At 41.5% G+C, this 27,288-nt stretch overlaps 1 protein-coding gene across 1 annotated transcript in view; it reads left to right on the forward strand.

Annotated features, from left to right (window-relative positions):
• The first annotated feature begins 3,329 nt into the window (after positions 1–3,329).
• The window catches only part of LOC117823348 (rap guanine nucleotide exchange factor 5-like), a 33,445-nt gene continuing 9,486 nt past the window's right edge, over positions 3,330–27,288 (forward strand). The window contains exons 1-8 of the mRNA XM_034698509.1: positions 3,330–3,801; positions 9,140–9,279; positions 9,984–10,084; positions 15,250–15,328; positions 15,538–15,682; positions 15,793–15,890; positions 18,247–18,277; positions 18,487–18,565. Coding sequence (XP_034554400.1) covers positions 3,622–3,801; positions 9,140–9,279; positions 9,984–10,084; positions 15,250–15,328; positions 15,538–15,682; positions 15,793–15,890; positions 18,247–18,277; positions 18,487–18,565 — 853 coding nt within the window. The 5' untranslated portion in view covers positions 3,330–3,621. The remainder of the gene's footprint in view (positions 3,802–9,139; positions 9,280–9,983; positions 10,085–15,249; positions 15,329–15,537; positions 15,683–15,792; positions 15,891–18,246; positions 18,278–18,486; positions 18,566–27,288) is intronic.

The following is a 27,288-nucleotide window of genomic DNA, read 5'->3' on the forward strand; positions in this document are numbered from 1 at the left end:
CCTAAAAAACAACATGACTGAATATTAGTATATCCAGCTCACTATGAGAAGACATTATATCTCAAAATGCTCAAATTAAACTTTGTAATCTTATTTCAAGTACAAGATGGTCTTAAGCCTAGAAAAGTGCTGCTGTAGTACAACTCAAATTAAGGTGAATATATCTCAAATGAAGAAGTTGACATGAAATGTATTAGTGCAAAATATTTTTCTGAGTGAAAAAATACTAATTTTTATCATTCCCGGCATATTCTGAGACACTAAGCTTTAAAATACTGGAAAAATATTGCTTAACAAAAGTTTTCCCTGCTAATTTTAAAATCACAGTTTTCGAAATATTACGTCTTATTTTAAGAATTCTTACCAAGAAAATTTTCATTTGTTCTATTGGCAGATTGTTTTGCTTATTTCAAGGTACTCTTACCTTGAAATAAGTTTTTTTTTCTTGTTTTTGGAGGGGTATTTTTACCAGTGTGGGTCTTCTTTGTTGGTTTGGTTGTCGCACCACTTTTAATATCATGTTTTAAAGTTATTTAGAGTAAGTTAGAGTTAAAAATCTTGCTTGGCCTTTAGTTGCAAAATGCACCTGCTATAAAGTGTAAAAATAGATTGGTCTAAGGATCTATTTTGTGTGATTTATTAAGTATTCAAATTCAAGCCTTTTGGTAAAATTTAGGAAGTGGAAACTATGGAATTAGGATTCCACCTGTTGTGTTTTGGTTTGTTTATACAAAGCTTTGAGATATTAACTTAGGGAGTAATTACCTTACCTGGAATACATTAGTCTTGTCAAGTCAAGTCAAGTCAAATTTATTTATAAAGCACATTTAAAAACACAGCAGAAGCTGAGCAAAGTGCTGCACAATACATACAAAGAGAGACAAACAGACAACAAGGAAAGCACATCATTTGGGATTGAAACCTATTCAGGGCGAGATGACTCACATGCTAAAATATAAAAGAGTGTTTTGAGATTAGTCTTAAAAGAGTTGACAGAGGGGGCGGCCCTGATTGAGGAGGGGAGGCTGTTCCAAAGATGCGGTGCCTTGACACTAATAGCGTGGTCGCCCTTCAGTTTATATTTTGACCGGGGAACTGCCAGGAGACCCATGTCAGAAGACCCCAGAGGCCTGGCCTGGAGGTTTTGTAAGGGCTCTTGTGTGTTTGGCTATCTTGGCTTCAAAAATTCACAAAAGTTTCCGAGAGGAAAATAGGCCTGCACTGTGTGATGTCATTGTTTCTGTTGTTTGGTATCTTCATTTGTTTTCATGAAATTGGGCAGAGGGTTATTTTATAAAGGATACTGTAACATGTTCACCAGCATTTCATCACTTTCCCCCTCTCATGCAGTGCCACAGGCCTACAGTAGCTGTGTACCTTCTTCGGTTGTCATGGTAGTCCCTGGTTAGAGACAGAGTGAGCACACTATCAAGTCTGTCTTAAGGCATTCTCACTTTGCAATTCATTTACTTGAGAAACTGGGTCAGTGTGGTAGCACACTAGAGCTAGAGTTGTCCTCCTGGCTTTGTGTTCACTAAGGAGCGTTCACTAAGAAGGAGCAGGAAGGAAGAAGAGGTTGTTTTTAGATACTCATGGCCAATGATTTCCTTACTCTCCTTCCTGTAGTGAAATGGTAAAGAATAACATATGCTACTGCTAAATGACAGTAAAAGACAGTATAACAGGGATGTGGTAAAAAATAGAAAAATCTCCTTTAGGTTATCAACTTGTTATAATATAGAAGCTTGTATCTGTGTGTATTATTAAGTCTTAAAAGTTGCAAATGATAAAGGATGCAGGAGTGAGCTGATGTCCTTGTGAAGATAATCAGGTCATGGTATTGTAAATGAGGGCTTCTCACTCAGTTCATTCTTAAGAAAATTAGAGCACTGTGATCAGTTTTAACCTCACATGAAAGAGACAAAAAAGCTCCTACAGAAGACATGAAGACCTTTCCTCATTCTACATTGTGCTTCATCAGCAGTTTGGAGCGACACCACAATTGAGTGGCTTTGCAAGGACCCAGTCAAGCATCACAGTGCTGACAGAGGAGAAAAAGATATAACGCTAATAGATTAAGTGTTCATAGAGAGAATTAATGTCCTTCCTTTACCTAGGTGGGATCTCACACATCCCTCTGAAGCTACACTAAGCAACTAACAAGCTTCATTTCATAAGCAAGTGTCTGACGGGTTGGTGATTTTTATTAAAACAGACACTTTGTCAGCATAGAACACAGGGAACATTGGGACTGCTAAGTAAAACGTAGATCTCTTGCTGCACTGATTTTAAAAAAATGGAGTGTCTTTAACAAGCATACTTTGAAGGAGCTAAGGGGTTATCTTAGCAATTCATTGTCCTTTTGATAGATATACAATTATTGTTGAGTTATGTTTAAAAAAACAGTTAATCAATAACATCAGTGATGTTACCATTAATGTTTTTTCAGGCCAAAGTATGGAACATTTTTTAATTGGAGCTTTTTTTCAGATGTAAAATTGAGGAGCTTTTTCAATCTAATGTGATTAGTTTTCAGAATTTGTCCTGTTGATGATAAATTAGGTTGATATCATTGCCTTGGACCTTGTCCACCACATTTTGATATAATCTTGATGGTTAATAGATTTTATTGAGACATTTGTTAACTGCAGATTGATTGTTTTATCTGACCAACAGTCCAAAAGCAAAGGATAAGTAATCAGATGCCAAATTTTGTTGTTACTTTCATTTCCAACAAAAAAATGATTAATCAAGTAACAGTTCCAATAAAATCTGAAAACCTCAGTTATTATTTTGTCTCACCAGGCAAACAGAAACCCTTTCAAAATGTTTCCCATATTGTACCATTATACTTTATTAATGTAGTTTCCCTGTAACAATACTGGAACATTAATGCTTTTACTTGAGAAGCTTCTCTTGGATGACATTAATTCACTCCATTGTCTGTAATGGGACTGAAAGCATAGCAGTTCAGTGTTTGCCTGCCCTGAATGACCTTCAACCTCAACACACACACACACACACACACACACACACACACACACACACACACACACACACACACACACACACACACACACACACACACACACACACACACACACACACACACACACACACACACACACACAATACATCTCCACCCTTACAAGTGTTTGACCTTTTACTGTTACATACCCTGCCCAGTCCTGAATGTAGACTCTCTCCTGCTTTCAGGAGATTTTGAAACTTCCTTTTTTGGGTCTGTCTGGCTCACCAGATGTTTCCTGAACACACCATGTCCCTAACTCTCTCCCCTCCTCAGCGATGAAAGGCGAGGGATGACGGAGAGAGGGGATATGTCATTCACTCTTAGAAAAGCCGAGCACAGAGGGATACCTGGAGTCAAACTGAGGAAGACTTCTCTGCCTGTGTCTCTCTGCAGAGCTGACGGAGGCATTTGGGGACTGGGACTTACTTTGGCTGCAGTGACAGAGGACGCTCTAACTTACCTGTGCAGCATACACAGAGACACACTCTGTTCTTAACACTTTTTTGAGCTCTCACCTTCACTTACAATTTTTTCAAGAGTAGAAGGAACTCACCAACAGTAGCCTTTTTGCTGTTGTTCGTGATCCGGCGATGTCGTGGGATTGTGGTTTGAGGTACATGTTCTCTGTGCCCCCTGTGCTGCAGCAAGGGAGCATGTGCATCCTGCATGACAAGGAGGACCTGTCCAGACTGGAGATGGTCCAGAGACTGGCTAAGGATGGCTGTCGTTTTCTGCAGAACCAGAGCAAGGGCCCGGAGAGGACAAGTGAGGTGAGATACAAAATAAAAACACCACATTCAGTCAGAAATTGACTTCATTAAATTTTCTTTTCAATAATCAGTACTCTTCAATAGATGGATATTGAGTCAGATTTGAGTGAAAAGCAACACTCTTAAATGCTTTACCCTGAGTAGCTATTTCTGTCCTGTCAACCAAACTGCTTATCAGATAGTCCCCTTTCTGTCATCATGACCCTTACTCAATGAACATACTGTATCATTGAATTTTCCGTTCAAGAGAAGTGGATCATTTGTTTTACTCTGGGCTATGCTGGGGTATTTCTTGCTGCAGTTTTGTGACTGTTGGGTTTTAAGTATGTCATCTCATCCTTCCTAAAGTGTTTAAGGCGTCAAACCTTTGTTTAATTGTAAGGCCTCCTTGCACTTCAAGGATGTCTCCGCTCTTTCTGAAGATGAATGTTGTCATTTAAATCCTGTCAACATAAAGCTCTCTCAAGTAAAGAGTAGATAAGTAAGAGCACAGAGGAAGAGATATAGGATTAAGATTGATGTAGTTTGGTTCCTTGATAGTATACTGTTCAGTGACGTAAGTCCAAAAATAACTTGCACATTAACTAGATTTAACTATAGGCAAGGTCTATTTACAGTAGGCCACAACAAAATATGACTACAGGTAGAATAGAGGCAAACACAGTCAGTATTAACACCAACATTTGTTTAGGAATTCAGTCTTTGTTTACATTATTAGAGTAGTTAGCAGAAATGCAATCATAAAAAGAAAGAAAAGTTAAGGGGTTAATGAAAATATTAACATAAAATTGCCTATTAAAATGTCTCACATGGAATAATGGTCTCAGGCTCAGGCTTACAACTATTGAGCAAACTATCTCTCTCCCAGATCATTTGCATCTGTAAGTGTTTCACAGTATTTACAAAGTGGCCAACAGCTGTTTAATTCTAAAGCTAGTGTTTTGTCCATCACAGAAAAGCCTAATTTAAATTGATGCTAATGTTGTACCAAAAACTATAACCTTGGGTTTCAAAATGATTCTCGCAAAATCCTTCAGAACGTCTGAACAAGAGGGACTACAACATGGTAAACATGGGCATGATCAGCCTAAGTTCTCCATGTTTCCTTCAGCAGCATAACTGAGTAACTATGAAAGCTTATCTACTGGTACAGTATGTTCAGTTCATTCTGCACTTAAAAAATAACATGTGATGACATCACCTCATATTTGACTGGGTATGAGACCTCTGATTGGCTGACCTCATGGTGGGCTTTGCTTCTCCCTTCCTGCCAGCTGTATCTGCACGCTGAACTGTCGGACAATAGCAGGAAAAGTTGACGCAAGTGGTCGGACCACCATGCCAAGGCATTGTATGGTTTTAGGGTGGATTCCAGTACATCAGGTCTCTGACCTTTTCCACAAACACAAGTACAAGTAATATTTCCTTATCAAAGTTGCTGTTCAAAATAATGACCTTTCATGTGCACCAAGCAAATGCCAGTGAGTGTACAATAAAATGTTAGTGCCTCACAATACAACAATGTGTTTTACCATAGCTGTTTAAACATGCCATGTGCAAAGTATCTGTTATTTCAGATGTAAGAACAAGTGTACACTAATGGCACATGTATATGTATGAACTATGTAATCCTAGCGTTAATGGCCAGATTCGCCAATCTCATATTAATACTTGACATTATCTAAAAATGTAAAGATTATGTGAGATTATCTAGCAGTGTTTCTAGATTATGGGATGGTTTTAAAGTAATCCAATGAGGCTACAATGCACATACTGTGTCACATGGGACTCATGTAAATATCTGGTACCGGACATAAAAGGGCTTAGAAAGCTGTTAAATCCCAGCTGGTATAAACAGGGATGCTTGATATTCAGTTAGTGTGACGTTCATGTGAAAATATGTAAGAAATTGTTGTGCAGGGAAATCATGAATGTTATGCAATCTCCCTCATTTGGATCCAGGCATGTTTCTGGGTCTTTTCCTTTGGTAGTTTATAGACATTTATAATTCATTTACAAATGAAAAAACTTGACGATTTCAATGTAAAAGCAGAGTTTTGTGTTTGGAAACTTCTTGTCCTTTTACCTCATTACTATTATCCATAATTCAGGATTGTTGCACAAGGTCATAGGTTACTTGCGACCCTTCTTCCACCTTATATAACATTATTTCATCACTTTACTTTTCTCTACGTCTGATCAGTAATCAGAGCTGCTGTTCTCTCAAAGCATGAATGCAAAAAAAATAACATATTATGCACAGATCTTGTTTACAGTATATTTACAGAGCTTGAAGAGAAACTGGAGCTAATTACAGTCAGAGATAATGAAGTGCATTTGCATCAAAGGGTTCTTTGAAAACAACACTGGTGTGTTTATCATGTTTTCTGTATGGTCCACAGTGTTCCTTGAGAGTCAATATAGTTTAAGTCAGCCCGCTGTCAAGTCTGACACCATCCAGGTTTCATAGCATGCATGCCAGAGTTGCTGTAGCAGCAACAGGAAAGGCCAATTTTGTAAATTGCTTCTGGAACCCCGAAAGAGGCATGACTTGGCGTGATATGACTGGAGAAAAGTTGTGTTACTTCTCTGCTGACTGATGGTGTTGGGAGGGAATTTCTGGGGTCACTCTTGATTGAGGTCACCTCCAGGCTAGTAAAGCAACAGTTCTACCAAAGCACTTCGACTCATCACAGGCATCCACTCTTGCGGCTTGGGTGTGTTTTTGTTTTGGTACACAGGTAACCACAAAGCCCAGTTTGCACAGAGGATGGGACTGCCGCAGCATCAGCAACAGAAAAAGCAGCAAAGCAGGATCAATAATTCATTGTGAGGAAAGGTTTGTTTGCTGTTGACCCGCCTGGTAGCAGTACACTCAGACACTCCGTTAATTATAGCTGAGGATTCAACCTGCTTTGCTGTCAGGCTTAGAAATACAAAAACAGAGTACTTTTTTAAGATAAGAACACAAGGTTTACGTCATGTGTTGACAAAGAAAGAACCACCAATTTATTTTTCCCAAGAATCAGGAAGCTAATCAGCACAGCTTTCCTTTCTGGGAATTTTCTTGCTCTGTGCTTTACCTCATTTCAGAGAGGAAGCCTGGCAGTAGATATTAAACGAGCAAAATCCCTTTCATCTTGTTAATGGCTTCTAAAAACACATTTACTTACAAGCTGGTTTTATTGTATATAAAATATCTTGTAGAATATATAACCCTGGTCTCTTTTAGCCTATGGGCCTACAGTTTTTAAATTGTCTGCTTTAAACCACTGCCTATCGATGTATTCTTAGTTGTACTTGCCCACCTCACATAGTGCTCATTTCTTTTTTTATCATGGCTGTATAGAAATCACCCTATTTACTTTGTCTTTAAAAGAATTGCTGTACAAACTTAGTTTTTATTCCCGGCATGGCTCTAACCTTTAATTATACGGTTCAGAGGTCCACTGACAAGATAACAGAGTATGTTAAGGCACAGGACACATCCTTGAATATATGGAAGTGCGGCCATTCTTCATGTAGATGCACCCCTGTGCTTGTGGTTATGTTGTTTGCATTAAGATAAGTTATTTTAAAAAAACCACTAAGTTATCTCAGTTTTGTTCTGAGCCATAACTCACAACACTGAAGGATCTGCCAGCAAACATTACCATGAATGGTCCTATCTGCTAGTTTGTAAATATCGCTGCTCTTTATGGATGTGACTGTGGAACTGTCTAATCTTACAACAATGCTGAAAATGTGGCACTCCCAGTGATGGATATAGTTTTGCATCTTCATTATTTAAGTTATTGTTTATTTAAATGCAGATAAATTCATCTTTGTATGTGTTGTTTATCTACCGCAAGCTTGTTTGTGTTTGTGTATGTATTGTCCACAGATCCTAGATAAGCGTTAATGTGCCAGGAAGTCATGCTTAACTGAAGGGTCCTGGATGCTCTCTGCAAAAGGCAATTAGGGCAGAGAAAACTGCAACCACTTCCAGTCTGTCTGCCTGGCTAATTGCATGCACAGAGGCTTGCGTTGCATTGACTGATGGCTGAAGAGTAGGGAGGGGGGGGGGATAGGGGGGCTGATGCAGTATGCGTGTGCGTGCACTATACAGTGAACTCCTCATTAAGACCAATATCTCTGATCCAGACCCTCAGTTGTCAGGCAGCTATCAGCCATCTTTGTTTTTCAGAGATGCTGCAACAAGCTTTTTTGTTTCAAAAATGTAGTTTAATAAATGTTCAATTTAGATAAACCACTGAATGACCAGGGTGAAGTACAAAATGATATCCATCAAACTACAATAGGCAGTTGCTATAACTGAATATAAGTAGTCTTTTATGGCATTGAAAAGATGTTGTGTGTTTGTTTGTTTGTTTGTTTGTTTGTTTGTTTGTTTGTTTGTTTGTTTGTTTGTTTGATGGTTTGTTTGTTATTCCAGCTTATATTTGTTTGTTTTGTCTTTTGATATGCCACAATCCACATGGATTCACGTTTATATTAATTGCTTGTACTTTTAATTCTAGATCAATCAAAAACCATGTTATTTGAAAACATGATTTATAACACTGCTGAAGTATAACGGCAAACATTTGCATACAATTTATTTTCTCTATTACTACTTCTATCTTTTTGTTATTGACTCAGACAAAACAAGCATTTTAAAGAAATCAGCTGGACCATGTGGGAAAATGCCACAGCCACTGTATTTCACATTTTTGACATTTTGAAAAAATCAATGTTTTTGAAGCTCTGTTTCTGTATGCTAAAGCAGTGAAAACCAAGGTATTAAGAGACTTAATGTCAGCTAAGTGAAGCTTTAAGGGGCTGGATGGAAGACTAAAACTCTTTTGCTGAGGATTATATTTACAACATACGGATAATGTAACATCGTGTGACTTTATTTATAGAAAGAGAAAGTGAAACACACTGTTGCTTTTTATAATCCTAAGAAGTCATGTTGTTGATTAAACAAGGACCCTAACTCTACAATGTGAGGTTTTAACTCTGGACCACTACACTATTGTTGTTATGCAGAGTTAAACCTTAATATGAGCGTGTAAAAATAGACCGTCTCCAGACACCACCCATAATTGAATAGGCTCTACATAGAAATCAGTAATTAAAATGTGTGTGGGTCTTTTATGTTAATCCCTGAATGGGCTCCACTGATAAGGACTGAATAATGATATATGGAAATTCACCTTCATTTACAGTGCAGGCTTTGGACAGAGTATTATGATGGAAATCAGTGGTGATTTGTGTGAGTGAGAGGCAGAGGATTCAGGGGAATCTCCTTGGTGATAACCCCCCCCCCCCTCCTATTTTCTCTCTCTCCCTCCAGCCACACAGTGACGAGGCAGTCCGAGTGTGTGTAAGGGAGAGGGGCCACAATGTGCTGGTCCTACAGAGAGTGTCGTCACAGCTGCCAGCCCCCTCTGCAACGTCAAGGGGAGGGGGGAGAGAGGAGGCGAGGAATGGGAGGTAAGCTTCAACGCTCCCCCTCCTTCCTAGATTCCCTCTCTCTCTCTCTCTCTCTCTCTCTCTCTCTCTCTCACTATCTGTGTTCCACAGCACTCTCCCTCTCATCATTCTCCATTCCCTTCTCTCTGGATAACACACTCACTCAGGCATGCTTGCATCACAACAGCCTAGACATAAATGACTGCATTTAACACATATAAGTGATCAGCATGGGGCTGTGAGGCAGCAGGCTGCATCCCATTCAGAAGCTCTCTCAGCTGTGAACAAACCGGGGAATCCTCAGTGTGCTTGAGGGGTTGTCAACAGTGGACTCAAGGCTGTGGCAGCGGCAGGTGGACGCATGGATAGGTGAAGAGGGCATGCAGCTGTAACCACGGCAACACTGCCCCGTGCGTGAAGGCACAGGGACTCTCCTAAAGGATGGGATCTCGACCGCAGCCTCCAAACCTGCAGCAAGAGGAAGGCAGGCTTCTGCATGCTGCTCTAGTGGAGCAGGAGGAGGACGAGGATGACGAGGAGGGCTCTGAGGAGAGCAGCAGTGACAGCACGAGCCGGGCAGAGCCGCTGACTGTGCCCACCTTTGACGTCCCTTACTTTCGCTACATAGATGATGAGGGGACTGAGGGAGAGGAGGAATGGAGCAGTAGTCGCTCTCTGTCCTCGATAGAGGAGGACTCGTCCACTGACTCTGTTGTGTCCGACAGGTACGTGGTGGTATCAGGGACCCCTGAGAAGATCCTGGAGCACCTGCTGAATGACCTGACACTGGACGAGGAGCAGGGGACGACACAGGGCAAAGAGTCAGGTCAGCATGCATGTTGTTATGCCTCATAAACCACCTCTCTCATAGGCTGTTAGAGTTTAAATGAGCATGTTTGTATTCTAGAAAGAACACAAAAAGGGAATCAAATGACAACTTTATAACTAGATTATTATAAGATGGTGTTCTTTCTTTATTTATGCGTGTTTATGAAATATAGATTAAAAGGAGAAAAGGACAGAACTCCCTTTCCTTTCAGTTTTACTCTCTCCCCTCCCTTACCGCACTCTCTTTCTCTCTCACACACACAGAGGAGCTGGGACATTAGCCCCCTCTGGGCAACATTACAGAGCTAATCATGTGATATCATTCCCAGAATGCCACTAAGTTGGAGCCTGTTCATTTAAAAGCCTCTGACAGAGATAAATGCTTCTCATATCTTATGAGTGATGCCGTAGCGGGTTGCATGACACGCAGTCCAGCCTCCCGGCGACGACAAATCAACACATTTCCTCTCATCCCAGCAGGTACATGATAATGTGACACTGTTGCCAAGGCAGAGGAGACTCTGTGATTGAGCTGAAAGATGGTTCAATCGAAGATGATAATTGAGAGCAGTCATGAAGTCAGTCAGACAAAGGAGGATTACAAGAGAGGACAATTTACCTTACACTGGTTAGTGGAGAAAGGGAAAACAAGGAAATGCTAATTTTCCCTCTGAGACATAGATGGTCACACATCATCTCTCATCGAGATGGAGGCAGGCTTAACCCCATACCAGAGACCATTACTCATTTGGATGAGGAAGTGAATGAAATTGATCTAAATGTCCTCTCTGGAGAGATGCCTGCCGATTTCAAATGGTGCATTTTACATGCACAGGAGAGAAATCTTCAATATAGAATAACTTATTTTATCGCTGTAACTGAGTAGTAATATTGCTTCAGCACATTCCCTGTAAACTCATTCTGTGTGGCCCCTTCTAGTTCATATTCTACAGGCTTAGTTTGTAGTTTTTGACTTGTTCACCATTAGCTCACATTGCAATTAGTCAATTGAAGTTAACCTCCGATGGGAGCTGAAGACTTGAGCATGATGTGAGCGGTATTCAGGGTCAAAGAGCCACAGACCTGAAGAGGAGAAGGAATGACCTGAGTCCTGAGCAGCCATCGATCTGCACTCAGTGATGTTTAATAGTCTGACTCCTGCTGGCCTTGCTTCTCTCTGTGTGAATGCTGAACCTCCTCATGCTCGGGTGCTACTGCTAAGTGTGCCCTTGGAGGTTCAGCTCAGCAGAGTCATGACAGCATGAGATCCTTGATTTCATCAAAAAGAGATTTATTTGAACAACGGCCTGACTGCTGTGTTCGGTCTTTCACTCAAGGATGGCTCAGAGAGAGATTGTGCAGCTACATGACGGATGATTGCAGCAGATTATTGATGTCGGGTTTATGACTTACAAGCAGCATAGCACATCAGAAAAGCCAGCTTTATCTCATCATTTGCTTCCTTTTTTACTCAACACACAACATTAAGAATGCAGAGAAGCTTTCTGTATTTCTGCAAGAGATGGCACTTTTCTGGAAGCACCACGGGCGTGTTAGAGGCAGAGCAAAATGAACCACCGCAGTCAACTGCACTGTTTTTGAAGATCCCTGATATGCTGCTTTGTCTCTGTGAGCATTGTAGGTAGGACTCACAAGTGTTTATAGTTGTTGCCATTCATATTTGCTCTATGCAGATTTACATTGTACTCAGCCTGCTCTGTAAGACATGCAATGGAACATTTGTGTTCATCTCGTGAGGATGCTCCAGCTCTCTTATTATAATGCGAGATGTTGATGCTTATTTTGTAGTAAAATAAAAACATCAAATCAAACAAGCTTTTATTAATGTTCAACCTCTACCTCAGACCATCATGATAATTTAAGGTTTTTGCTCCAAGAGGTTGGCTTGTGATGAATACTGAACCAATAAGTGACACATTAACATTCTGTTTCCAAAGGTTGCAGTGATCAATTTTACGAGTACTTATTGGAATGCAAAAGAGATTGGCAGGTTGACTGACAGGATGATTGCTTCACGGTAGATTGACAAGCTGGATCAATGGATCCATTCTGCATTTCCTCTGAAAAAGAAACTGAAAATGTTTTGGTTGAAGTGCCTGAAAGCAGCATTAACTCTAATTTAAATGTTTCCTTCCCAGTGCTGATTCCAATTCCCACACTTGAGCATAGGCTGATACTGCTTCTCATTCAATTTTACTTGGTTAAAAAATAATAGATATTGGTGTTATTTTTAACAACTGGACACGTTACCCTGTATGGATGTAATTAAGTGCTGTCTCCATATGTCTCTATCTGTCTGTATTCTAAAGGAATCCTAACCCCAAAAATTAGCACCTAGAAACAAGCTAATGTAATGTTAGCAGAAGCTGAGCCTGCCAACCCTCCTGACGTTTAGTGCCCATGAGGGTAAACTCTGAAATAATATTTTTCAACATGAAACTTGTTTTGTGTTATTTTTTTTATAAAAAACAACAACTTTGAAATATCATGCTATAGGGCGCCTGTTTAGCTCAGCAGTTAAAGCACACACTCCATCTACAGTATAGTGGTTATAGTCTTTCACATGCTCTGCCATGACCATTTGTTGCATGTTATCCCTAACTCCCTGCATTTCCTACTTCTCTTTAGTAGTCCTTTCCTAAAAAGGTAAAATACCTCCACCCTGCTCCCACAACACACAGAAAAACAGGCTTGAACACTTAAAGCTGTAATTATCCTCCTAGCTAGCACCACTCTTTCGCTGTATTCTATTACCTAAAAATCAGTCCTTACAACATTGGTCTCAAAAACTGTAAGTTATGGAGGCTACTGTTTCTGATAGGGGGTTCAAGATTCACTGAATTGAATCTGTTACTGATCATAATGTTAAAGATCCAACCAAGTGTACTGATCTGCGGCACCCTGGATCGAAAAAATTGTCATAGGAACGGGCTGATGGCTCGGTTTCAGAGCTGTAATCCAGTAGGCTGGGCTTTTAACGTGTTATTTCGGTATACTATGCTTAGCATCTTCAATCTCATGATACTTGGAGTTGACCTTACTTTTGACAAGAGCACCGTTAGCGTAGGTGGCTTGTCGGGTAGCATAAGTTAGCTGACAGAGTGATGAGCTTTGTCTTTAACTTTGTATGCAAGAAAGGACTTGGGATTTAATTACAGATTTACATTAAACCGAGTCGAACTGAATCGGATCGTACCAAATTGAATCAAATTGTCTTTATTTTAAGGAATCATCCTTGAATCAAATCGTTGCCCGAATTGGATTGTCTTGTTAGGGAGAGATTCACACCTCTAGTTTTGGAGAGTCTATTTTGTCTTGGGGAAGCTGATAAATAATGGGGTATACTTTTCAATTCAGAGTTTTCAGCAGTGTTGGCGACAGTCTTGAAACAAGTGAAGCTCTAAGAAAAAGACAGCTCTTCTTTTCTGATCCATGCCAACTGATAACTGGAAAATCTAACATAGAAATGGCATTATTTGTGGGTCCAGAAAACCCCTCCAAAGCTTTATTAATACCACTCAATTCTCACATCATTGTTTTTAGGTCAGTGGATCAAACATGTCTTCTATTAAATTGATTGTAATAACTCTGCTCTGCAGGACATTCCCTGCCTTTTCACTGTGTTACTAAGAAAACTTGAGAATATGACTTTAGGTTGCAGATTAAATATTTATTCTGTTTTCCAACTTCAAAAACTGTCAGTGTACAGCCTTGGGTGTTTAATGTAAGCGGTTACTCATGAGAAAGTGTTCCAGTTGAGATAGCTTGGAGACAAAAAAACAAACACACAGCAGAGTTGTGGAGGGAGTGAGTGTGCGGTGAATGTGTGTGAAGGGGAGGAGGTACAGTAAACTATGTGGGTGGATGATTTATTTGAGTTGTTTTCTGGCTTTGTTTTAAGGTGCTGCTGTGTTTTTTGTATTGGGACTACATGTGTAACCTCTCATAAGCAGTGAGTGATGCATGCACAGCTGCTCAGCACGGATTAACATAATGATGTCAGGGAGTCCTTTGGACCAGAACGCACACAAAGGCCTGGGGAAGCCAGTGTGAAATTAAAGAGCAGAATTTACAATTCTGTGTATGAGGCACACTTACAGAGGAGCTGAGAGGAGGCTGGCCCTAATAGGATTTGTAAAGGTTTGTCGCTTGCGGTCAGGCATCACGTCAGAGAGTTACTGTCCCACTCTTTCTCGCTATGTCTAAGAAATGTATTTAAGTGGTTTCTGTGTCTGTTTCTGAAATGCACTTAAACTGCTTTTTGTAATAGCTCTTAAACACAAAGATTCCCAGAGAAGTAGACTTTAAAGAAGAACTTACAAGATAAAAGTTTGATTTACCTTTGTTTATCATAACAGAGAATCCTTTTTTGTGATGCTGTGGACTGTCACTGCACTTCACGCAATGGGGATGTGTCAAAGGGAGCTGGTGATCAATTTGACCAGATTTAATCCAATTGATGACTCACCTCCTCATCTGTAACCTTGAGAGGAAATCACACAAGGACAAAGAAGCAGAAAAATGATGTAAACACATTAGGAAGGTGGGCTAGACAACGCCAAATTGCTTTTCCTTTTTAGGAGAATCACCATGAAAACAAAGACATCATACGAGGTCAAAGAGAGTTGACTGAGACGTTAACATTATTAGTTTATCTCCAGTGATACAGCCTGCAGTGCGCCAGATTGATAAAGCAAGAAAGGGCTTGTATGAACTTGTTGGAGAAAAATGGAACAACAGAAACCACACTGTGATGATCTAAGGCGGACCATGATGAATAATGTGCCACTTAAATGTCTCCACTGGTGGAATTGAACTAACTGAGCTCTCCTACTGGGTTTATTAATAAAGGAAACACTGAAGCCAGGTCTCTCTCAATTAAAAGTACAGACCTACCGTTTGTGCAGCACAGCAGCCATTAATCATACTCTTGTCAAGGTCACCAGTGTACCTTCCCTGAAGCATCCTGTAACAAATCTAATGAGGTGGAATGTAGAGTTCATATGAAGGTTTGCCGAAACTTGGAGGTCTGAGCTTTTTGTTTGTTTGTTTTGTGATCAGAACAAAACTAGCAGCACTAGAACTATTTCCAAACCTGTATTTCTTTAAAATGTTCACTTGTTGTCTGTTTTCTCTTTGCAGATACACTTCTAGATGACTTTCTGCTGACCTACCCAGTGTTCATGTCAACCAGTGATTTATGTCAAGCACTACTGGGACAATATCCTTTACCTCATGACCATTATTGCATAAATGTACACAATAATCTTCCTTTGTGAACGCCACAGACAGACATAGATGTTATGTAGAAGTCTTGCCGCCCAACCTTAAATCAACATCACGCACACATCCGTGCCTCGTGTTCTTCATTTTATATCAGCAAATAGATCTTCTCTCTCCATCTGTGCTGAAGCCTTGACTGAATCCCACCTATTGCTCCAAGCGATGCAGAGGGAAAGAGGACAGGAAGGAGGCTCTGGAGAGGAAACGGAAAGTCCTGCACCTGGTGTCACAGTGGGTGTCTCTCTGCAGAGATTTCCTGAGGGAGGACGAGCATGTCAAACTCTTCATGAAGGTAGACAATGTTCTGTATGAGGAAAAGGATTGGGGGGGGGGGGGGGGGGGGGGGGCTGGGCGGGAGGTGAAGTTAATTTGAGAGAAATGAAAACTGACATTTCCTTCCAGACTTTGTGTCGTTACGTTCTGGATGATCTGTACGAGCACCCCACACTGGAGAAGGATGTGATGGAGCTGCAGCAGCTGTACATGTTGCATCGTAGACAGTGAGTGACCACATAACTTACTCTGTCTTTATATTTTAGTAGATACCAGGTAACTCAATACATACACAGCTTAAGAATCAGCAAAATCGAGGAAAAGTGATGTATTCATTGATATTAAGTCAGAGTGTTGACACCAGTGAGTGTGACTGATGCTGAGGAGCTAAGATGCTCGCTGTAAAGACATAAAGAGCTCCTTCTCTTCTCTGCGTCTCTCATCAATGATTCCATTCAGAGATTGAAGAGTAATCGCTGTGTTCTGGTTGTTATGCTCGGAAACATGAAGGTCATAGAGCTTTTTATGTCGAAACAGATAAAATGAGGAAATACAGGAAGTTTGAGAATTATTTGCCAAGTTCTTATTACTTGACATGAAAAATAGAGTTATGCACATCATAATGGCCTCTGACTTGTTGAGTGTTAAAGTCATTATGTAACCAAGCACTGATCCAATGTCTTTGATGATATCAGCTGCAAAGCTGGCCACTTAAGGATAAGGTGTAGAAGCCATAATATGACAGATCCATATGAGCTTTTGCTTCCACCATTGACTGTACATTGATCTGGACACTGTACCTGCATCTCCTCCCATTGTAAGATGTTAACACAAAATACTGCCTCAATAGGTGCTGATATATTGCACTGGTGGAGACAAGAAGCAGAAGCAATCTAGCAGTTGGAGCCACGGCACAGATGTGCTTACACCAACCAAAACACACATTCAACTAAACAATAAAACATCAAAGAGCACTGAGGTAGAGACAGTGCACAGCAGAGCAGATTATTGTGTTGGTTTGAAACAGATACTCATGGCTATGGAAACTTCACTGACTCTTGTGTTAGTGTTTCTCATGTTTTCTCTCCCTGTTTCTCCTCTACTCAGCTAATTTGTTAAAGAGCACTGCAGTAGCCTGCATTTGTCAACAGAGCTGTTAGCCAATCAAATTAAACAGCTGATTAAAACTGAACTTCTCCAAAAAAATTAACAATTGGACATGAATCAGCATGATAAGAACTAGCTTTAATGACAGAAAGCATGTTTGAGGAAAAATCATTTGACTTGTATTTAAATGTTCTAGTTTGTAGCTGATGTATTTTATATATTAATGATAAGAAAACAAAACTACACCACCAAAGACGAGCAATGTTTGCAGATGAAGAACTACTTTTGTGCATCACTGATGTATATTCAACATATTGATAACATTCAATAATCACGTATTTGAGGATATCAGTATTATCTGAGTTGTTAAACTGTATCTGTTGCTAAGCTATGATTCCTAGGTTTATTGAAGATAAGCATCACATTACTCTTTGACATCACGGTGTAAACAATCCCCCCCCAGTCACCAGACACACTGACACACCCATGTCCCCCTTCTCCTCCGACAACCACAGCCTCCAATCAGATCCGGTCCCTGGGGACTCTCCAACCTGCTGCCCATTAGAGAGCAGAGCAGATAAGCCAACCTGACTCTGCTGCCTTTATCTGTGCCTGTTTTATTCATGTTTATATCCACAGTTTCCACTTCTTTCAAGCAGTGGACTCTGTGTGGGTGTAACTAACTGACATACTCGACAATTTATGAGCTTTTCACAATCAGACTCTCACTGCAGGAGGACAAGGTTGACTGCTTTGTGGCAATCTGCTGCCGACTGAAGTGCTGAAAGGCGTCATTTTTTATAGAAAGAAGAGTTATTTTGTCCTTTTGCTGCTGTCCACTTCCATGTGTCTTTTTTGCAAAATAAATCTTGAGTTATAGGTTTCTGAAAGGAATGAAACTACTTGATCTCTGGTCTTTTTGGGGAACTAGAGAAGTGAATTAGCTCCTGCATGCTCTGTTTTGACATGACAGAGGGAATCAAGGTTTTCATTAGAGCTGGACTGCTGCTATGGCTTGGGAGAAGGGATCCCGTAGGGCAGGCTTTGTGCCAACATGCCTATTGTGATGCAGAGCCCTGTAAGAGCTGAGGGATGAATATGGACACAGGGCTATCCATCATGCTAGCCGGGCTAACCGATGAGAATAGGGTGATTAAATGAAGGGATCACGTTGGAAGGTCTAAAAGACTACAAAGCACTCCAATCTCCCCTTGACACTTATCTTAAATAATGAACTGAGTGCAGCAGTGGAGTAAAAATGTACACTCACTTTACCTTGATTATAGGCTGTGTGGTTGAGAAATAAATTGCATCCTAAGGAAAGTCACAGCTCAACTGTTATTTAGGGAGCATCTTTTATCCACATGCAGCCAAAAGAGCTCACAGAGGAACAAAGATATGGGAAATACAAATGTACCTATGATCTTTTTTTTTTACTGTCATTCTTTTTCTAATGACTTACTTCTTTCATTTCAGCACGGTGGATGAATACTCTCCTCAAAGAAAGGTAAGTCTATCTTAAATATTTGCTCTCTGAAGGCTGAACGACTTTAATTAAACAGAACTAGTCGTCTGCTGTGAGGAATAAGTTCAAGCCTCAGAGCTATTGTTTCACACTTCCTGTCAGAGACCTTGTTCTGCAGCACCACCAAAATGCCCAGTGTTCGCAAGCAAAGTTAGTGTGTGTCATAATCCGTGCATTTCCCTCCATTTCAGAGTAAAGTGCTTATCCACCAATTGAGCCCTAAAGAGAACGGGCTGCAGTCCAGAGGAACACAGAGGGAGAACAAGGAAGGTAGGTCGTAAAACATGACGTTCTGCTCACATTCCTCCCATCAGACGCTGTTTCCAAAGCTGTAGACGTTAAGTCTGAACAGTAGAACAATGGGAGACTTTCCAGGGAATGACGAAGAGGGTTTAGAAATGCAAAAAATTCCTGAGTTATGACCTCAGAATTCCTGTTGTCTCATTGGGAATATTTGATCATCTTTTAAATTTACAAAGAAAATGCCCCTCATGCCATCCAATCACGTTTACCGTCTTCTTTTTATTCAGTGCGGTCTGGAGATACCCCTTCAAAACGTTCTGCTTCTGGAAAACTCATGATCCTGATTCTAAAGACTTTTCATTGAAACTCTTTAAATAAAAATATTTTTAAAAGTGTTGTTGCGGCTGACTGACGATTTATCCAAACCAAAACCGACACGCCGCGGAAGGCTAAGCACGGGAGTTTACCTGTGACGCGCACTCACAGAAACACACATCCACTTCTAATGCTCGTTAATGCTCTTTATTTCTCACGATGCGCAACTTGAACAGATGCTTCATATAATACAAGACAAAGTACAGAAACGGCAAAACTAATGTGGTGTTAAGCGTAGCGGTCAACAGAAAGTGTCACTCCCGACTCACCCTTCCTCGTTAACAAAACCAACAGACTACAGGTGCGTGGAATTACTTGTAACCACCGCGCCCACACCCACAGTGACGTACCCACCACTCAAGTGCCAGCAGAGTGCACACACCCCCCTCACATCAATATACAGCACTTACCAACACGTCACATATAAAACACACACATATGGCTCCTACATTCCGGCCCCTAATTATGCTAAAACACTAATTACACAACAACTAACCTGTAGGAGACAGAAACTGCAACAAAATCAATCAGTTAACAACATTACATTCAAATACAAATCCATCGAGTCCAAAAAAAACCCCCAAAGACTCTAGCTGGAAGTTTTAGCTGAAGTTCATTACCATGTCCATTTGCGAATGTCCAAGTCAAAAAAAACAAACAATAAAGTCCATGTCTGCAAAAAGCTCAAGAGTCAATTCAGATCTTCATGGCTCCTCTGCTTCTTGAAGAAGGCACACCTTAGTGATGGGCCTGTCCAGGCAGCTGGTCTTCGTCTTAACACGAATCTGTCTCACCAGTCCTCTCTTATCAGGAACAGCTTGCACCACTCTTCCAGTGAGCCACGAGTTACGAGGCGCAGACTCATCCACAACGACAACGAGATCTCCAGGGACGAAGTTCCGTCTGGTGCTCTGCCACTTCTGTCGCTCCTGAAGTTGAGGCAAGTACTCCTTGACCCACCGCTTCCAGAACAAATCAGCATCTTCTCATTTAGCCTGTCTTCAAGCTGCCTTTCACCCAAGCCAGACTGAGCGAAAGCTGCTCTCAACCGCTTCCTCCTTTGACTAAGAGCCAAAAGCAATGTCTTAAACCTAAGGAGCCAACAAACCATCCTCTTCAACTTAATCCAAGAGGAGAAATAACATATGAAACGCATAACCAAGCCCGTCTGCTCATCAGCTTGGATTGCATTCACAGACACAACTGTCTTAACCTCAGGATCTTCTGGAGAGAGCTTCCCAGAGACATCAGGGTTTTCAGGCCAATCACTTTCAGGCTCGACAAGAAACTTGGGCCCTAACACCCAAGCGTCAGCCTTCAAGAAGGATCCCACTTTAGCCCCTCTGGAAGCCAGATCTGCAGGATTACTCAATGTATTCACGTACCTCCATTGCGATGGACTGGACAGTGTGAGTATTACTGACACCCGATTTGCAACAAAGGTTTTGAATCTCACAGTTTCGTTCCTGATGTACTTCAACACGGAAGTACTGTCAGTCCAAAAAACGGAATTTTGCAGAGGCAAATGCAACTCCTTCCTCCACAGCTTATCCATCCTGCCTGCAACCACTGCTGCTGTCAATTCCAGACGAGGAATAGTGATGGATTTCAATGGAGCTATGCGGGCCTTTCCCATCACAAATGCACAGTGGACTTGCCCCTTGATGTTACGCTGTAACAGGTAGGTCACTGTTCCATACCCATCCTCGCTAGCATCTGCGAAATGGTGTAGCTGGGCAGAAGAGACCTCTCCAAGGCCAAGAGGTTTCAAGCACCTTTCAACCCTGAAATTCTCAAGCCGATGGAGTTCCTTGAGCCAGGCCATCCATTCTTGGGCCACCATGACTGGCAATGGATCATCCCAACCAAGCTGACTTCTGCACAACCTCTGAAGGATTCTCTTTGCAGAAAGGACAACAGGTGCCAGGAATCCCAAAGGGTCGTAGATGGAGCTGATGACCGACAAAATCCCTCTCCTTGTCAGAGGCCTGTCCCTGAGTGTGATCTTAAACTTAAAGACATCTTCCTGGACACACCATTGTACCCCCAAGGCTCTTTCCATGGGCAAGATATCACTATCCAAGTCAAGATCCTTAACTTCAATAGATCTTTCCTCTCGAGGAATGGCAGCAAGCACAGTGCGCCTATTGCTAACCCATTTGGTTAGCTGGAAGCCTCCTTTAGCACAGATAGCACAGAGATCTTGATAAAGCAATACTGCCTCCTCTTCAGAACCAACAGATATGAGGCAATCGTCCACATAAAAATTATGCAGAATGGTGTCAATGACCTTAGGACTGAACTGACCTCGGTTATCTTCTGCACACTTTCTTAAGGCAAAACTTGCACAACTTGGAGATGACGTGGTTCCAAAGAGATGTGCAAGTTTTCTATGATCCACAAGGTCCTGATTGTGGTCTCCATTTGGCCACCAAAGAAACCTTAACAGGTCCAAGTCTGAGCTTGCACTGTCCTTGTTGAACCTCCTTTTGAGACTCAGTGCTCGCTGCTCGGCCACCTTCCTATTATTAGGCATTTTCAGGTCACCTTGCTTCAAAGGCAAGCCAATGCTATAATGGCCATCAACCAACCTAGCTGACTCTGAAACGGACTCCATGGAGTGTCGGTCTTCCCTAGACAGCCCGAGTTGTTCGTCCTGAGCACATTCAGGGAAGTCTGTCTTTGTCTGCTGCTCCCAGAGCTCATCAAGCTTTGCAACAGAAATCCTGTTAACAGTGACATCATACTCCACACAGTTATCAGTGATGCACTCTTCTCTAAGAGGACCATTCACAGTCCAACCCAACATCGTTTTAACCGCATACGGACCACCATTCACGCTGCGAACAACCTCCCATGGCTCAAGGGCCCTGGGAACGTTGGTTCCAATAAGTAGGTCCACGCCTGAGTCAATCTCTGCTATCTTTAAATGCTCTAGGTGTGGCCATCTTACAAGATCTTCCTGTCTGGGAATGTTACCTTGATGGACAGGCATACATTTTTGTGTGAACATCTCAGGTAGCTCAATGAAAGAGTCTGCGCCAAACCCAGCTACCTCTAGGTCTGCCACAATATTACTGCCGACTACTTTCTCTTGACCCATGGTTCTAAGGAGAATGTCTGTTTTCCTACCTGTAATATTCAACCTGTTCTTTAGTCCTTCAGTGCAGAATGACGCTGAGCTCCCAGGATCCAGAAAGGCATAAGTAACAAGTGTTTCTTGCCCTTTCTTAGACTTAACTTGCACTGGCAGTATAGAGAGAGTACAATCATGCTCACCGGCCCCAGTAAGCCCACTAGACTGCACTGAAATCAAAGCACTTCTACCCGTGGCTCCTGCTCCCCCCCTTACTTGCACTGAACCATCTTCACCTTCTTTGCGGTGGATGTGCAACATAGTGGGATGCTTCAGATTGCATACCTTACATGAAAGGCGCTTCCTGCAATCCTTACTTCTGTGCCCAATGCACAAACAGCCAAAACACAACCCATTTTCTTTCAAGAAGGACATCTTCTCACTATGCGTCTTCTTCTCCAATAGAAGGCATAGATCCAGGGTGTGTCCAGCTCCACAAAACAGGCAAACCTTTACCACGGGTGTATCGATTCTTCTCTTCGTCCCAGCTTCAACCTTCTCATCCACACTAGTAACAGTAGTGGCAAAACTACTTCCCTTCGGCTTAAAAGAAGGTTGGGATTTAACATGTCTAACATCCTTTCTTACTGCCGCCGGAGAATCACTAAGGTCTCCAAAGATCGGGTCGTTTGCAATTTTCACTTGCCTTTCAATAAACCCAACAATGTCCCGAAAGTTGGCTCTTCGATGGAACCTTTCCTGTATATCACAGACGACATCTCTCCAACGATCCCTGAGCTTATAAGGCAATTTCTTTGTTACTGTCTGCATATTAGTAGGAGCATCCAACTCATGTGTGGACTCAGCTCCTTCCATAGCATTACAGCATGCCCGCAACAAGAAGCTATATGCCTGCAAAGCTTTCACATCCTCAGATTTTACCACCGGCCATGTGAAAACTTTCTCCATGTAGGCAGAAGCAATTTTCAATGGATCGCCAAAATGTTCCTGGAGCAAAGATTTAGCCTCGACATATCCACTCTCATGAGGCATATGCTGACAGCTTCTAACCATCTCCCTAGGCTGCCCTCTGGTGTACTGCTCAAGGAAGTATAAGCAATCTCTTGCACTGTGGGTCTTTTGCTCAATACTATGTTCAAAGGCCCTGATGAAAGCCTGATACTGCAAAGGATCCCCATCAAAAAACTGAATGTCACGTCTTGGAAGAAGAGAGAGAGATTGCTGCTCCACCAGTAAGGATGTTATCTCATTTTGCCTCTCCAAGACTGATATTAAGCGTCCCTGATCAGTGCTACTTCTCATCACAGGTGCAGAGAGATCTTGTTCTACATAGGGTCCAGTATTAAAGCTCTGTGTACCACTTTTCTTCATCTTTGAATCTAGTCCTGGCAGCTGGTATGACAATGTGGCTTGAGGTTGCAGTTCCACATTTCTTACCTTGGGTCTTACATCCACCAAATGTTGTCCAAGCTGGCCACCTACAGAGGTATACAGAGATGCCTGGCCTGCAACCACAGGCACAAAGATCTCAGCATCAACATTCAATGCTTGAACCCTACCCTTTTCCCTTTCCAGGTACGAGCTCATTCCATCCACTCTACTACGCACAGCACTGGAAACACGTGAAGTGTTGGAGGCTTTCAACACATTCAATTTAGCTGCAGATGCAGCTATTTCCATCTCCAAATCAAGCTTCTCTTTCCTTTTCCTGAGCTGCTCCTCTTGCTCTTCCAAAACATGCTTATCCTTTAACAACCTTTGGCGAGCCATAAGTGCAGCCATATCTGCCTCAGCCTTAATACATGCAGATGAAGTAGACGAAACACTGGATCTTCCGACTGAACTTCTTTTGTTCGATTCTCTGCTTGCAACATTAGAGATGCTGTCACTCGGCCTAATATCATCCTCAACATGATTGGAAACAAACAACTCTTCATTATTTTGTGCATCTTGCAACTCAACACCAGGCAGCAGTGACTGAGGGAATGTAGAAATATCTGTATTCCTCAGGGTTAGGATTTGAGCATCAGAAAGCCATTCCTTCACCTCGTCCACAAACCTATGATGGTGTCCATGCACGCTGGAAAACCACACATTTTGTTTTTCTTGTTCTTCCTGAGGAAGCAATGGAATTACAGAATCATGGAGCTTACCTGCATCATCAAACAGCACATGCAAATTTTCAAGCTGAGACTGAATGTTTGTAGCATTATCTTTATTTTGCATTAGACCTTTAATTTCCTTTGAAACACCTTTAATTTGATTTACTTTTACTTTTCGCTCCTTTTGAAGACTTTCAATTTTATTCGCAAATGCTTTGGCAGTGAGTTTACTTTGTCTCTTATCTTCCTTTTTTTGACCCACATCAGAAGAGGGATTTGACCTGCCTGACTCCATTTTCATTCACAAATTATCAAAAACCATGCAAAATACGTTCATAACTACAGTCAGTTGACCTTTAAGAATAAGATGCATATACTACAACAAGCTTCACAAAAACACTCAATTAACAGGTAGACCAAATATTCCCCTCTAAACTGCCTACAGAAAACTAGACTAACCAACTCACCCTAGTCTTCTGTGGCTCAAGCGGTGGGTATTTATGTACCTGTATACCGATGGTCCCGAATCAGACAAGCTGTCTTAAAACGAGAACCACGGCGGTACTCCCGAGACAATTTGCTCCACCCGCCGATGACACGAAAATAACAAACGGCTGAAAAACAAAAAACAATACAACCACCTTACGTGGCTATATCGCTTATGCCTACCAGGGGAATAGTTTGATTCACCAAAGGAACCTGTTGAGTGTGTGTAGCAGTACCTTAATTCCAGCGGTGATGATGAATGAACGTAGTAGTAGGCAGGGCGTGAATGAATCAGAGGAGACCAGCGATGAATGAACTGTTACTCACCCGCGTAACAGCGAGCGCTCCAGGAGTCCATAAACGAAACATCTTCCACGTATCAACACTTCGATAACTTTTCTGTTGACTAATGTTGCGGCTGACTGACGATTTATCCAAACCAAAACCGACACGCCGCGGAAGGCTAAGCACGGGAGTTTACCTGTGACGCGCACTCACAGAAACACACATCCACTTCTAATGCTCGTTAATGCTCTTTATTTCTCACGATGCGCAACTTGAACAGATGCTTCATATAATACAAGACAAAGTACAGAAACGGCAAAACTAATGTGGTGTTAAGCGTAGCGGTCAACAGAAAGTGTCACTCCCGACTCACCCTTCCTCGTTAACAAAACCAACAGACTACAGGTGCGTGGAATTACTTGTAACCACCGCGCCCACACCCACAGTGACGTACCCACCACTCAAGTGCCAGCAGAGTGCACACACCCCCCTCACATCAATATACAGCACTTACCAACACGTCACATATAAAACACACACATATGGCTCCTACAAGTGTCCTTGCTGACCTTTTACCTTTATCAAGACACGCCTGTTGGGGCCCCTTGGTTTATTCTACTACTTTACTCTCATTGTTTGTCACGTACTGGTTACACTGGAGCAGAGTAGGGTCAGTGGCTCTAGGTCACCTTATCAATAAGGGGAAGCTATGTTGTAGCCTTTCTTTCATGTTGTTTTAGACACTTAATTGATTTGTTGTTTCTGGTTGAAGGTGAACTAAATTGTTAGACATCTTGTTTGGGTTTGGAAAGCAATCATGCACTAACTCTGCCCTCCATTGAACACTGTGGTTGATTGTCGCTCCTGGAGAGTGACCCCAGCCTAAATGCTTTCCATCAGTGCTCACAGGCAACTGATCAGGACTGGGTCCCTGAAAGCCTGGGGGAAATCATGGAAATCTAATTATTTGAAAATTAGGGAAAAAAATATATATCTATCTATTAGGGGATTCCCATATTGTAAACTTGTCTTGGGGTCCTGTAATCAGGAAGTGTCCAGACTTTTTGTCTTGTAACATCTGCCATTACTACTACTGTTAAATACTCATACATATGTTTTTTTTTTATTCTTTAATTTTGAACTTTGAAAAGTAACATCTGAGTGGCATTGCATGGATCTTCTAAGCTTAATTATGTTGAAATGCTGACTCAGCATTTCAACATATTGTTATTCCTAAACTTTATTCTTATTTTTCCACTTCCGTGACCGCTTTCACAGCCTTCAAATTTTGTCCGATTTTCACCGTTCAACTTTTCAACTATCAGCTTCTTCACCTCTTGCAGGCTATTACTTTTCACATATTCAACCCTTATACGTTTTGAATTATTCAACTTTATTTAACTTTTTTTTTACATTGAAACAGATGGGAGAATTCAGCAAATTTGCCATTCACTCATTCAACTTTGAGATTCTACAGCTTCAGTATACTTCAACTTACAGCCTTCATTTTTGCATTAAAATGTTCACAAATCTTTCAGCTATAAATGTTGTATTCAACATTTTTCTGTACCTTTTACAGTTTTTGATATTTTACAGCTTAAATGACATAATGTTTTTTGCTTCTTTTCAAACTTTAACATTGGTGTGTATGGCAGACTGTTCATGGCAGCAGAGCACGTGATGTCATCAGACAGAGGGTGAGGCCTGCTGATGAGATCTTTGAAATTCTCTGAACAAACTGCCATAAAATCCAAACAATTCACTCCACATACACAAATAAGACATCAAAACGTTCCCTGTCTTCTCCTGCTTCTGTTAAAAAGGTAACCAAAGCAAAAGATTGTACTGTTGAGCCAGCGGGTCACCAACTGTCAGAGAAAGTCTCTCTGCTCGGCCATCTACCGTAATGTAAGATATTTCCGGAGGGCAGCACACGTTTCACTTTTCTTAACTCGCTGCCCTGACTACATTTCTGACTGTACAGACATGAAAAACACATCACTGTGTTCATCAGAGTCTTGTGGCACTCACGGTTTGATCCTTTTTCTGATACCTATTACAGTTATCGCATAGTGTCGGCATATGTAGACCTTACTTTTCCCCATGAATCCCATTCTAAATCAACTGTCACACATCAGTTACACAGCTGGTCCCATCACCATGGCAACAGTTAATGACAGTTGGAGACACAGGTGATTCAGATGACCTCATCAGTGCTGAAACACACAAACACGCACGCACACATACACAGGTGATTCAGATGACCTCCTCAGTGAGTGACAAACACAAACACACACAAACACACACAGGTGATTAAGATGACCTCATCAGTGAGTGATAAACAGAAGCACGCATGCACACACACACACACACACACACAAACACACACACACACAGACACACAC

This window comes from Notolabrus celidotus, chromosome 12 (genome assembly GCF_009762535.1).
Source record: "Notolabrus celidotus isolate fNotCel1 chromosome 12, fNotCel1.pri, whole genome shotgun sequence".
NCBI lineage: Eukaryota > Metazoa > Chordata > Actinopteri > Labriformes > Labridae > Notolabrus > Notolabrus celidotus.